The sequence below is a fragment of the Cynocephalus volans genome, chromosome 3 (assembly GCF_027409185.1).
Source record: "Cynocephalus volans isolate mCynVol1 chromosome 3, mCynVol1.pri, whole genome shotgun sequence".
Classification (NCBI taxonomy): Eukaryota; Metazoa; Chordata; class Mammalia; order Dermoptera; family Cynocephalidae; genus Cynocephalus; species Cynocephalus volans.
The window spans coordinates 135,716,068-135,731,225 of NC_084462.1; the positions used below are offsets into that span (position 1 = coordinate 135,716,068).

Sequence of the window (15,158 nt, forward strand, 5' to 3'; positions counted from 1 at the left end):
TTAGAAAATGTGGCAGAAAGACCTGAGAAGATACAAAGCACAGATAGAACAGCAAGTGGTGTCAGGGATTCATGGGTTTACTATTTCTTTGTTGCTGTTTTTCACTCTCTCTTTTTCCGGTAAACAGAATTTAGATTTCTTTTGGAAAATTTACCTCTTTTGCATGTCTTGTTAGGATTGCCAATTAAAGTGCCTTGTCTTCCCCCAACCAACTTTCCCAGGACTCCCTGAATCGCAAAAGATTAAAAAATATTGGAACTGACTCATCACTGAGCTGTTAGTTCCTGCTACATATGTCCCAGAACAACCTTGGTTCCTACCTTTCCCAGTTTAATTTTTCTTCTAACTGTAAATTACCCAATATTCCCATTTTTCTTAAATTAGCCAAACTTGAATTTCTGTTTACCTTGGATTCAGTGTATCCCCAAAACTTAATCCCCACTATCACTGTTGAGGGTGGCTAATCCTATAACGGTAGTTGAAAGGCAGAGCCTCAAAGAGGTGATTAGATTGTAAGGACCATGCCGTAGTGAATGGATTAATCCACTTGATGGTGTAATGGTGGTCATGGGCATGGTTCTGAGGGCTTTAAAAGGAGAGCACACAAGGAGCTCTCTTTCTGCTCTGCCATAAGACCCCTGCATCACTGTCACCAGCACCAAAGCCTTCACCAGATGTGTTCCTTGGACTTTGGACTTCCCAGCCTCTGAAACTGTAAGCAATAAATTTCATTTTCTTACAAATTGACCAGTTCCAGGTATTTTGTTCTAAGCAATAGAAATGGACTAATAGACTGTTGCTTGCAACCAAAGAAATCCAACTGACAGAGGGTAAGTGGTCCAATAGATGGCATGATAAAGGCCAAAGAAAGCTTTTGAAGGTAGCCTGAAATCCAGACACTTTATTTAAAATTATTCAATGAACATGTATTAATGACTGTCAAAATTGCTGACTATGATACAATGACTAATCAATTTCATGTTTCTATGTGCCTATAGTTAATTAGCATTTTCTAACATTAGGCTGATGATGTTTTATTACTACAAACTATATTTACAGTTCATTCTCATTTCTCCTATATTAGAAATAAAAGTAAATGAGATTGAACTGAACTAATAATTACATGCTATGGAAAAAAATCTAGGAGGGGGTGCTGAGAGTAGCAAATGGTTTATGCATTTATTGAAATTCAGCTATTTATGATTTAAAAAAAAATTTTTTTTTTAACTTTTATTTTGTCGATATACATTGTGGTTGATTATTGTTGCCCCTTACCAAAACCTCCCTCCCTCCTCCCTCTCCTCCCCCCCCCAACAATGTCTTTTCTGTTTGCTTGTCGTATCAACTTCAAGTAATTGTGGTTGTTATATCTTCTTCCCCCCACCCCGGTTTTTTTTTTTGTGTGTGTGTGTGTGTGTGTGTGTGTGTGTGTGTGTGTGTGTGTGTGTGAATTTATATATTAATTTTTAGCTCCCACTAATAAGTGAGAACATGTGGTATTTTATGATTATTTTAATTCCTCTTATGAAACTTGATTATACTCGGCAAATCATATATACAGAAATTTTAAAGAATAAGATATGCCAAGTAGATATTACAAGAAGAAATATAGTGGAGCACCAAGTAGAATGTTCTCAATAAATGTTCGAAGGATGTACAGAGCAACAAGACAAACAATTGCTGCAGACAGATTAGTCACACAAGTAACGATTTGGAATAAAAAATTAATTTTTGGGCTAATCTCCTCTCATTATATAAATGAAGTCCTAGGGCCCAGGGAGACCAACTGATTTGTCTAAAGCTCACAATGGTAGATTTCAGACATGTTTCAGATGAGGGAGCATCTTTTTGTGTGAGGAGATGGCAGAATGTTTAATTCCTGTTCAACCTGAAATTAGCAATATAACTTATAGAAATAAGAGAAGATTTTAGGAGGTTTTCTGGGTTACCTCATAACTTTTTGAAAATATTAGGGTACTTTAAAAATTCATGGGCAAACAGAATCAAAAGACAATAAAAACCTTTCCATGAATTTTTTGAAGTACCCATGTATCATAAAAATGAGTTTATAAGAAAAGGTTGTGTCCCGATGATAATAAAGATACGACCGTTTAATATTAATATCTAAGATTTTTTCAAACATGATAATTGAGCAGAATCAGAAAATTCAGGGAGCCCCGTCTGCCACAGGTTAGTTTAACACAAGATTACTCAACCTTTGCACTATTGACATTTTGGGCAGGATAATTCCTCCTTGTGGGGGGCTGTCCAGTGTAGGGTGTTTAGCAGCATCCCTGGCCTCTACCCACAAGATGCCAGTTGCACCCCTAGTCATGATACCAAAAATGTCTTGACATTGCCAAATGTCCCCTGAGGGAAAAATTGACCCCAGTTGAGAAACACTGGATTTAACATCACAATAACAACAAAACAAATATAACTGCCAGCTGTGTGATTCCACTGTGGAGTCAACTTTGATTAGAGTTACATTTTTATTTTAATCAAAATATATGTCATAGCTAGAACTAAGTTAAATTAATTAAACTACTTTTTGTCTGGTACTGAGCTGTCCAGTACAGATGTCACAAGCCACATGTGGCTAATGAGCACTTGAAATCTGGCTATTCCATGGTGAGAAATGCAGTAAATGTAAAATATGCACTGCATTTTGAAGATTGGTATGAAAAAAGGAATGTAAAATATCTCATTAGTAATTTTTATATTGATTAAGCTATTTGGGGTATACTTGGTAAAATATATTATTAAAATTAATTTGACCTATACATTTTTACTTTCTTTTAATGTAGCTACTAGGAAATTTTAAATTACTATGTGACTTGCATTATAATTCTAATGGATGGCACTGGACTAGAAAATTGAAATGATTTAGTGTTATTCTTTAATGAAATAAGTCTATCAAATAAGCCAAAAAGACTTTGAAAAGCACAGCCCTAGGAAATCAGCTCACTTTTGAGCATCATAACTCTTTATCATGCCTAAATGATTTTTCTGCTTCTTTATACCAATTACTTCTATTCCAGTGCTTTATTCTCAGTGTTTCAATTGGTTCTTTCCTGGTTGCTGATTTATCTTCATGTTGTTCCTTATCATTCTCCTGCCCATCTGTTTCTTTCATACACTCAGGAACTTCCCTAGTAAGATGTTCAGAAGTTGAAGCATCCATCATACTTAGAAAATCATAAGCTGGAAGAGGAGGTTTCCATTCCTCAGCAGGTAAAATTGCTGAAAGGAAGACACAATCAAAGGTTAAAGATTAACAGGTATAAAATCTTCACACGAATATACTAGAAATGTTTTATTTTGAAAACTATATTTCTAAGGCTTTATTCATTTTACTTATCCAAGCAAAGCTAGATCATTTTACTGTCACTGTCAATAAGAAACTTGATACATTTGTCATTACTATCCATTTTCATTTTTATAAGTTATTATTTCCTAAATAAAGATTAATAAGGCAAAAAAGATCCATAATCTCACTGCCAGTTAACCCTTGCTGAGGTTTTAAAAAATAGCTGTATGTATAATAAGGTTACATGCAGACAGGTACAAGTTAAAATGAAAAAGTCTCCTGCTTCCCTCATTACCTCAGTCTCTATCTGCAGAGAAACTAACTATTTCTCATGAACCCAAAAATGTGGGACATATATATTTATTTATTGTTGTTATTTATATAGTGTCTCCTTACATTTTAAATCATTTTCTGTTTTTGAAGCTTTTGATTAACATTTTCCACACATTTTATGAAAATAAAGTCATTTTATAAAAATAATTATAGACAAAAAATAATTTTAAATCGCTATGGAATCTACTATACTATAAATAGACAGTGATTGGATAATTTGTCTTAGATGAGCTTCATGGCAGTGAATCTTAACACTATTTTAAAATACTCGTTATTAAAAGAGGAAAACTGATTAAAATTGATAACATGCATATAAGATAAATTAACTTTCCTCCATTTCGTTGACAGATTTTACAAAACAGTTTTAGAATTTAGTTGGAACATTTAAAATACCATTTTGAGAAATAAACTATATAAAAATGTGCAAAGTAAATCTTTTAAAAATAAATTCCAATGAAAGAATCTTTGTAACATGCCAAAAAATAATAAATGCTCATAAAATACAAACTTGAGTATCTCTCATAAATCAAATAAATATCTTTGAAAGCTTAGGAAATACATATAAATTGTAATTTCCTAGAGTGGACTAAAGCTCAAGCAAAAATCTGCATATGTACATATACAGTATATCTATACTTATTGATATATAATTTCTTTATTCAGACTCAATTATATGAAATCCTAGTACTTGGTATATCAGCAGGGATCCCATTTAAGCTACACCTGAAACTGATGTTTCAGATTGGTGTTGCCAGGTTAACAGATTCAAAAGTAACGAACGGGTGAAATATTTCCTTGACTGTAACGAATAGGTAAGAATAACTAGTATGCAATATGCAGATAAATGTACATTAAAGTATCTTTAAGGAAAGTCCATTTTAAAGCAGAGCAAATATTTAGCAATATTTTTTAAAGTAAACACTGCAGCCTAGTGGTCTGAGACTATGACAAAATGCCTGAAACCTGACATCCCAATTCTGCTAATTACTTGTTGAGGGAACAAACAAAGTTCTTAATGTTTTCAATTGCAAATAAAACTGTACTCTAATCATGTATGGGTAATAAACACATTATTCATTAAATAAATAAAGATAATAATAACAATAGCTAACATTTACTAAGCCTTTACTATATGCATTATTCACTTAATCTTCATGATAAAGTAAGTATAATTATTATCCCAATTTTATAGACGAGAAGACCAAGCCCTAGAAAGGCCAGGGAACTGGACCAAAGTTAAGTGTAAATCTCAAATAAGAATAGCCAGTGGCCACAATTTCACAGAAATTAAGATGTGCAACAAGCAAGGTGAGGCAGACACCTGTGGCACCATGTTACAGATTTAGGCTATGCCCAGAAGGTCCCTGCAACCCACCCTACCTCACCCCCAACTCAGAGCATCATGGTTGGCAAAGATTTGTCTACCAAAGAGTGGTGAGAGTAGGTCGTGCTATCACAGAGGGCAGGGCCCAATACACAGAGAAGTACTGTTCAGTCTTCTTCCCTGCTACAGAGGCTACAGCAATAATTTAAGAATAGCAGCAGTGATACACAGAAATGATGAAAGCCCCCCAAAGGGTGAGCTGGCAAAGACACTAACAAAATTGCAATGGAAGATATACATATAGACTTACACACACATACACACACACACACACCCCTCTTTATTTCAGTACTCTGTCATGGAACAATATCAAAATATTATTATAATACAAATCATCTGGTATCTAATAAAATCTATGGATATTATCTTACATCAAATTTCACACTCTGCTCAATATACTAATGATCTAGGTTACTACATGTTTACTTATTTAAATTATATACATCCATACCACAATATAAATTCTTATGTTTTCAGAAAACTAGAAATTGTATGTTGTAAGCCAGGATCATAAATTCTGGGCCAAGATCTATTCTTTTGTGGTTCAAAATTCTGGATCCGTCCATATCAGAAAGGAAGAAGGTAAATTGTTTCTGTTTGCAGACAACATGATCTTATATAAAGAAAAGAATGCTGAAGACTCCACCAAAAAACTGTTAGAACTACTAAATGAATTTAGTAAAGTTGAAGGATACGAAATCAACATACAAGTAACAGCAGCATTTTTATGCACTAACAACAGACTATTCAGAAAACAAATCAAGAAAACAATCCCATTAACAATAGCATCAAAAAATAAATTAAACCAAGGAGGTGAAAGATTTGTACACTGAAAATAGTAAGACATATACATACACATACATATATGTTTACATATACACACATCATGAAACAACACCAAAATATTATTATAAGACAGATATCCCATGTTCATAGATTGGACAAGTTAAGACTGTTAAAATATCTATACTACCCAAAGCAATCTACAGATTCAATGCAAGTCCTGTAAAAATTCCAATAACATTTTCCACAGAAATAGAAAAAACAATCCTAAAATTTGTGTAGAACCACGAGACCCCAAACAGCCAAAGCAATCTTCAGCAAAAAGAACAAAGCTGAAGGCCTAATGCTACCTGACTTCAAAACATGCTACAAAGTTATAGTAATCAAACAGCATGCTACTGACATAAAGACAGACACACAGACCAATGGAATAGAATAGAGAGCCCAGAAATAAACCCACACGTTTATGGTCAATTCACCTTCCACAAAGGTGCCAAGAACACACATGGGGAAAGGATAGTCTCTTCAATAAATGGTGTTGGGAAAACCAGATATCCACATGCAGAAGAATGGAATTGGACCCTAATCTCATTCCATATATAAAAATCAACTCAAAATGGATTAAAGACTTAAACGTAAGACCTGAAATTACTAAAATAAGTGACTAGAATTAAACATAGGGGAAAAGTTCCTCGACATCAGCCTAGGTGATAATTTTTTTTTTCTGGATATCACACCTAAAGCCCAGACAAAAAAACCAAAAACAAATAAGTTGGACATCAAACTAAGGAGCTTCTGCACAGCACAGGAAACAATCAGTGAAGTGAAGAGACAACCCACAGAATGGAAGGAAATATTTGCAAGACATACATCTGATAAGGGTTTAATATCCAAAATATGTAGGGAACTCAAACACCTTAATAGCACAAAAACAAATAACCCAATTAAAAATTGGCCAAAGGACTTAAAAAGACATTTTTCCAAAGATGACATACAAAAGTCCAACAGGTATATGAAAAGGTGCTTAACATCATCAATCATCAGGGAAGTGCAAATTAAAACCACAATGAGAGATCACCTCACACCTGTTAGAATGACTATTATCAAAAAGACAAAAGATAAGTGTTGGTGAGGATGTGGAGAAAAGTAACCCGTGTATACTGTTGGGTGGGAACATACATTAGTACAGCCGTTATGGAAAAGAGTATGGAACTTCCTCAAAAAATTAAAAATAGAACTCCTATATAATCCAGCAATTCCACTTCTGGGTATATATCCAAAGGTAATGAAATCAGTATACCAAAAAGATACCTTCACTCCCCTGTTCACTGTAGCACTAGTCACAATATCCAAGATAAGGAATCAACATCAGTGTTCATCAACGGGTGAGTGAATAAAGAAATTGTGGCATACACACAATGGAATTCTACTCATCCTTTAAAAGAATGAAACCTTGTCATTTGTAACAACATGGATGAACCTGGAGGATGTTATGTTAAGTGAAATAAGCCAGGTACAAAAAGACAAGTATGGCTTAATTTCATTTTCAAGTGGAACCTGAAGTAATCAAAATTACAGAAGCAGAGAATAAAATGGTGGTTACCAGGGGGAGTAGAGAATGAAGAGATGTTGGTCAAAGAGTATGAAGTGTGTTAGACAAGAGAAGTAAGTTCAAGAGATCTATTTTATAGCATGGTGACTATAGTAAATAATAATGCATTATATACTTGAAAATTGCTATGAGAGTAGATTTTAAATGTTCTCACCACAAAGAATAAGTAGGTGAGGTGATGGGTGTATTTAATAGCTTGACTTAGTCATTCCACAATGTATACATGTATCAAAACATCACACTTTACACCATAAACATATACAATTTTTCATTTGTCAGTTAAAAATTCTGGCTCTTAAGTAAAAGAGATCTAGGTCGGAATCTAAGCTTCTTCATTTACTGGCTAATTATGACTTTGAACTAGTTATTTAACTCTTCTAAGGGTAATAATACTTCATATTACTAAATATGTAAGAGTTAAATGAGATAATGCATGTAAATCACTTAGCATTGTGCTAGACATCTAGAAAGCATTCAATAAATGTTAGCTATTATTATTGTTAAATTTAATAAAATGTAATACAATGGTACTTATTTTCTGTGGGTAATAATACCTACCATATATGCTTCTCGCGAGGACTAGATGAAATAATTCATGAAATGCACTTTTTGCTAGCTATTATTGTTATTCAAATTTAATATAAAGCAGTGACACTTATTAGAATGCTATTTCTTTAAGCAGAAATTCTTCCCACAAGTATTTATATATATAGATTAGACTGAACAGTTATAGAGTTTAGATAAAATCCATGCAAAATCAATTATCACCTGACAATCTTGGTGACTACAAAGACTATTTCAACTACATGGTCACTTGGAGATTCAATAAAACAAGCAAAATGACAACATTAGATACTTTAGGCAATTCGATTAAGGGTAGGGGTTCTGCAGTTAGACTGTTTGGTTTGAATCCCTGCTCTGGTATTTATTAGCTGAATAACCTTTGGCAAGTTACTTAACCTTCCTGTGTCTCAGTTTTACTATATGGAAAAAGATTATAATAACAACACCCAGAATTCTGATGCTGTTGTGAGAATAAATCAGATAATCCCTAAAATATAATTAGCACCTTACCTGGAAAAGAGCACATTCTCAATAAATATTGGCTATTATTTTTATTCCAACAGTAACTTTCTTTAAGTAACTGGCCTAAAATGTAAAAGCCAACAAAAGCAGTAATAGTAAATGTTGATTTAAGAGTAGAATATACTAAGAGTAGATCAACAAAAGCAGTAATACTAAATGTTGAAGGAGAAACCAAGAAATAGTTTCAGTTTGAGATACACATTTTTAGAATACTTAGAACCAGAATTTTATATAATAATAATAATGTAGTATTTGTAAAATGTTCTCTCTTTCCATAAAACTGCATATTTGCTTGTAGTTACAGAAAGAAACATGCATATGAAAAAGCCATGTAAAAACTGTCTTGTAAAATCTACAATTTTAAGTTTTATAAAAATAGTACGAAGGACTTATGTTTCAGTAAGCCAATGCTCACGGTGCAACAAATTTTTAAAACAGGATAAATTACAAATATCATATGTTTGAAGACACTGATGATCTATACAAGCGATGTGGACTCATTGAATTAAAATTCAAGAGAAGAAGGCGGCCTCCAGAGGTGAGCCGACTGTCTCCAACTGAGGCCTTGCACCACTGGCCTCACGACTGGAAACTGTCCCATGGACAATATTATCAGCATATTGATATGTAGGACACTTACAAACACTACAATGCAACTCATTCTATCATTCATGAGCTATATTTAAAGTTTAAAATTTATGGAACAAAATGCAGAAGTGTGTGTATTAAACAAAACAGAAAACTTACTGATGTGATTTTCTAGTCCTGCTTCTAATTTCTTAAGCCACAATACAAGGTTCTGCTCAGTTACAGCCTGGTCTGAAGGAAATGCATATACTTGACCACCTGAATGCACATTCACCAAAACAAGAAGAGGAAGGGGAGGCAGGGGGTCAAAATATGCCTGCAAGATTCCTCTCCCCACAGGAGTGTTCTTTCTACAAAAGGGAATAATTGAACACATTAATTAATATTTCTCTCTATAATAAAATAATGAAAACAATAGTTTGTAGGACATTAAACTTTAAATAGTATCATGCCAATAAGTTTATTTTGCGAAAGGATGTCCTGAAAACTAAAAGGTCTATGACTATGTTATTACTAATTGGATTCTTAAAAAGTTACTTTTTAAAAAATTTATTGAAACATAATTGTGCGTATCTATGTGGTACAGTGTTGAATATCAATATCTGTGTGCAATATATGATGCTCAAATCAGGATAATTAGTATATTCAACATTACACAATGTAATCATTTCTTGTGGCCCTTTACCAATTTCTCACTAAAAAAGTTGCCTTTTAACATAGGCACTGTCTTAAGAGAAAAAAAAGACAGCTAATGACAGTTTTAATGAAAATCAGGCATAGGTCAAAGGCTTGTCAATTTAGGTTTCACACAATTAACAGGTTCTTTCCTATTGGTTTAGTCAATTATCTGATTACATGTCAGCTCAAAAATGAAATGGTTATGTAACTATAAGAAAATAAGGTAGTTATATTTATAAATCTTTTCCAAATGCAATTGTGCCTTTCCTCAGGAAAAAGAAGGGACTATTTTCAAAGTAAAGAGACGAAAAATAATTATATTTATACAAGAAAACCATAAGTTAAAGATACCTAGTTTTCTTAACGCAGCACATTCTATTTTATGTAAAATACTATTTTACTCTTAAATACCTACAATGATAATTACCTGGAAAAATTTTACCTCAAGCAGAAGGATGTACTGTTAATGCAACTCTTTACAGCACAAATGTACACTGCCCCATTTCTGTAATTTTTCAACTGAGTTAAAAAAAATATGCTTTTCATCTGATGAATCTGAACAAGGGATAGTGTGTATATGCAAACTGTATTCACAGACATTAAATGTAACTCAAGCCTTACATCTAGAAAACACACCAGCAAATATTGCTGATGAATGCACTGAAACCTTTCTGTGACATTATAGGCTGAACTTCAAAAATATAGAAGTACAGAAAAAGGAACTGAAGGAAAAGGCAAAAATATCACAATGTTCACTTTTATGTATTTGCCAAATTTTCTCAAAAAATATTTTCAGAAAAAATATTACTTTAAAAAATTTATTATAGAATAAAATTCAATCTAAAATAAGATGATCTCAGACCCTGTCTGAGGGAATTTAGTTACTAAAATATCATGATGACATATTGGGTCTTATAATATTAACTCCAAAGGTAAAGTTGGAGAATTTAATTTCCCAATGAAAATGTAATAATCATACTTCCTTTGCCTCTTACATATTAAAAAAAATAAAAATATACATACAGATTTAACCAGCAAGGAGTAAGTGAATCCAAGAGCTTCTGCTTTACCAGTGTCAATATTGCTTTTTCATACTGAGGATTTATGCCGCCATCACTAAACAAAATAAGTAATGGCTTCTGAAGTCTTAAATAAGTGGGAAGATTTTCCACAGTGATTTCTGGCTGTTGAAAGAAAAGAACCAAAAAAATACACAGGGGAGTATGATGCAGAAAATTGAAAATAATGTTCTAATCATATATGGAATTTTAGTTTGTAAAATGTAATTCAAACATTTCATTTGAGTTGAGATTTTACTATACTAATTAATAACTATGAATCTCAAGCATTTATTACTCAATCCCACCTCATCTTAATGGATTATTTGCAAAATAAAGTTACTAATAGGATTTGAGAACAAATTAATTTAAAGGAGTTCCCTGTTTTACAAGGATGTAACACTGTAATAATTTCTTATGCTAAAATCTTAACCAGACTTGCCAGTATACACATGACCAACAAAACTCTTGTTATATTTTTCCTCTAACAAAATTTTTGAAAAAAAAATAAGTTGAGTTTTAATGATATAATCTTTCTTTTAAAGTCTATGGTTACTGAAAATAAAAATGAATAAAACTTGGGCCAAGCCCGTGGCGCAGTTGGTAGAGTGCTGCGCTGGCAGCGCGGCGACGCTCCCGCCGCGGGTTCGGATCCTATATAGGACTGACTGGTGCACTCACTGGCTGAGTGCCGGTCACGAAAAAACGACAAAAAAAAAAAAAAAAAAAAAAAAAAGAATAAAACTTTTTCCAATATTATGGATTTTTAGCATAATTAAAATAAACAAGGTATGCTAAAACAAATCCAAGAGCCAATCTCATTTCTTGCATGTTGGGCACCTCTAGTCTGCCATTTTGGGAGGGGGGAAACCCAATCTCATTTCTTTTGAGTTTAAAATAACTGAAAGAAGAACTTAATAACAAATTAGAAATTAAATCCTTTTACTATTTTTATTACTAAAAGATATAACCATTTAAAAATATGTTTGTAGAAGACAATTTGTCTAGGCTGTTAGTAAGAAGAATTGGAAAGAGCAACGAACGATACGAATAGGTTAGGATTAAAAAGAGCAACTACTTACAATAGTAAAGCCTTCTACCATTTTCATTTTTAGTTCCACATCTACTAGTGGATATATATTGTGTTATTTCATCTTCTGGATATACCTGTGAGCTAGACAGATTATCCCCTATCAGATAAATAATCTCTAGCTGACAGATGAAGAAACCAGCATAGAGAGTCTGACTTGCTGAAGCTAAGTAGGAGGAAGAGGTGAAACTAGAACTCAGGCATCCTGTTCACTAGCTTCCCATTTCATTGGATCACACTAGAAATCCACATGAACAATTTTATCTTTTAATAGTGCCCACCAGCTCTGAATACAGTACTGGTTCATCCTCAAACACCAAACTCTGGCCTATGCCTTCCCTTATTTACTCCTCAAAGCAGCTTCCCTCAGCCAATTCTCATTTTTCTTTCAATTCTTTCTTTCACAATGAAAATCTTCTTCTCACACCTTCCTCTTTCGTAATTTTAATCTTAGATACTTTTTTCTCCAAATCCCCCTATGTTGTCTTCTTGTGTTATCAATTTTTAATCTTCTCCATGAGTTATATCCCCCTCCTAAATATTGACAGATCTTACTAAGCCAGCAGAAGCATTAGGTGAGACAGAGCTACCACTGCTCAATTCAAAATTTATTGAGAACTACAAAGTTCAAGATGTTAAGCTGGGTGCTAAATTGGTAAAGAAATAAGATACTTTCTCTCCTTTCAAAGAGTTCATACTTTAGAAGAGGACATAGATATACAAACTGGTATGACCCATGAAAAAAGTTAATGTATGACAATAAGGAAAACTATTGGCTCAAAATTAAACAAGCTAAAAAACATGGTAAGGGGATTCATGAACAATTTTAGGAAGTGATATTTGAGGTGGGCCTTGAATAAGATCTTGACAGACTGATGTGTGTGCTTCAACAGGGATTGCAGATACAGGGAACATGATGAGGACAGACAGGGAGGAACAGCGAGAGTGAAGGATCCCAGACATAGGCATGCAAGAGGCAGAGGTGACTGTGACACCAGATGGGTGATTCCTCGATAAATTTTCTAGCTCCTGGGAATACTGAGAAGATTTTTGTATCTGTTTAGTGACATGGTTAGACCTGTTTTTAAAAAGATGACTAACTGGAATATGAATTTGTGAAAAGAAAAACCAGTGATGGACACTACTCTTTCCTGTATCTGGTAGGAAAGAAAGACCAATAGATCTGTGAGTTTAGAAGAAAAGTGAAGATTAGAAACTCTCATACGTTGTTGGTGGGACTGCAAAATGGTGCAGCCTCTATGGAAAATGGTATGGAGGTTCCTCAAACAATTGCAGATAGATCTACCATATGACCCAGCTATCCCACTGCTGGGAATATACCCAAAGGAATGGAAATCAGCAAGTCGAAGGTATACCTGTTCCCCAATGTTCACTGCAGCACTCTTTACAATAGCCAAGAGTTGGAACCAGCCCAAATGCCCATCATCAGATGAGTGGATACGGAAAATGTGGTATATCTACACAATGGAATACTACTCTGCTATAAAAAAGAATGAAATACTGCCATTTGCAACGACATGGATGGACCTAGAGAGAATTATGTTAAGTGAAACAAGTCAGGCACAGAAAGAGAAATATCACATGTTCTCACTTATTTGTGGGAGCTAAAAATAAATAAATAAATACACAAATAAACTGAGGGGAGGGAAGAAGACAAAACAATTACAATTTCTTGAAGTTGATATGACAAGTGAACAGATATGAGGTTGTTGGGAAGGAGGGGAAAGAGGGAGGGGGAAGGGAGGTTTCAGTAATAGGCCACAATAATCAACCACATTGCATACTGACAAAATAAAATTAAATTAAAATTTAAAAAAAAAAAGAAACTCAGATTTAGGAATCATCAGCTGATAGTGATGGTGGAATTTATGGGTATGGATAAAATTTCCCAAAGAAAGAACATAGCAAGTGAAGAAAAAGAGGTGATGATGTAATTCTAGACAATAAATGAAACAGAGGGTGGTCAGAGGGTTGAAGTAATATCTGGAGATGACTGAATTGCAAAAGCCAGAGGAAGAGAGAATTTTAAGACTAAATGAATGGTCTAGGCAAAAGTTTTGATTGCTACTGAGAGGCTAAAGAGAAACAGAGTTAAAAGGTCATCAAACGTGATACCTGGAAGGTGACCTTTGGCTACTTCAGAATATAAGAGGCTATAATTGTGTGGGTCCCAATATTCTTAACTTGTCTACAATGAAAGCATAAAAAGGAACTCAGTTTATTTGAGAAAAATGCTAACCCCACTTCCAAACAAAAAGTTCTAAGTATGACCTTAGATGTTATCATTGATTTTATAGTTAATTACTGTGTATTTCAGATTCAGGTATTATTTATCTAGCCTAATTTGACATTGGATTCATGAAAATAAAAATTTCATGCAATATAAAAAATCTTTACTCAGTGGTCATCCACTTCCCCTCCTCATCCAGATGAAGGAACTAAAGTCTTCCTAGTTCCTAAGTGCAGGCCAGGAGATGAGCTTCTTGCTATCTGGCTTTTGTGTGCAGTCACTACATGCTCTAGACTTAAACCTCCAACACAGAGTGGCTTTAAGAATTTTAATAACCACTTAAGGGGTTTAGAATTTATGGAAAGGTCAGAAATGAAAAGAAAAATATTTAATCTTATTATAGCTGTTCAGTATTTAATTGAATACCGCAAACCAAAACATTGTGAAGTTAAAACGCTGTTACAATGCTTATTACATCTGCATTAACAGATTTTGTAAATGGATTTTGATAGTTAAATTTGCCTAAAATTTCTCAGGATTAATGAATATAGTCTTAAGGAAAAAAAATAGATTTTTATCTACCAAATAGACTGAGATAAAAGAGTAAAATGATACAAATCTTCTGTAGGGCAATACAAAAATAGTTATCAGAAGCCTCAAAAAAGGGCCTATCCTTTGGACTAGCAATTCAAATTCTAGAAATTTACCCCAAGTGTATAATCATGTATACAACCAAAGACTATCTACAAAGATGTTCCCTGAGTAAAAAAAAAAAAAAAAAAAAAAAAAAAAAAAATTAATGAAAACTTAAATATTCATCAAGAAGAAATTGATTAAATAAATTATGGTGCATTAGTACACCAGAATATTATGCAGACATTAAAAATAAATATGCATATCTACATTTCTTGATGGAAATACCCTTAATATAAAAAGACACACACATAGACAGATTTTAAAGTTCAGGGAAACATATTTCTGAATT

General features: G+C 33.4%; 1 protein-coding gene across 3 annotated transcripts in view; it reads right to left on the reverse strand.

The window, feature by feature from the left end:
* Positions 1–2,876: 2,876 nt before the first annotated feature.
* TXNDC16 (thioredoxin domain containing 16) overlaps positions 2,877–15,158 on the reverse strand; it is a 97,308-nt gene continuing 85,026 nt past the window's right edge. For all 3 annotated transcript variants that reach the window (XM_063090171.1, XM_063090170.1, XM_063090172.1), the window contains 3 exons: positions 10,798–10,958; positions 9,256–9,446; positions 2,877–3,243 (listed from right to left, as the gene is read on the reverse strand). In XM_063090171.1, coding sequence (XP_062946241.1) covers positions 2,978–3,243; positions 9,256–9,446; positions 10,798–10,958 — 618 coding nt within the window. In that variant the 3' untranslated portion in view covers positions 2,877–2,977. The remainder of the gene's footprint in view (positions 3,244–9,255; positions 9,447–10,797; positions 10,959–15,158) is intronic.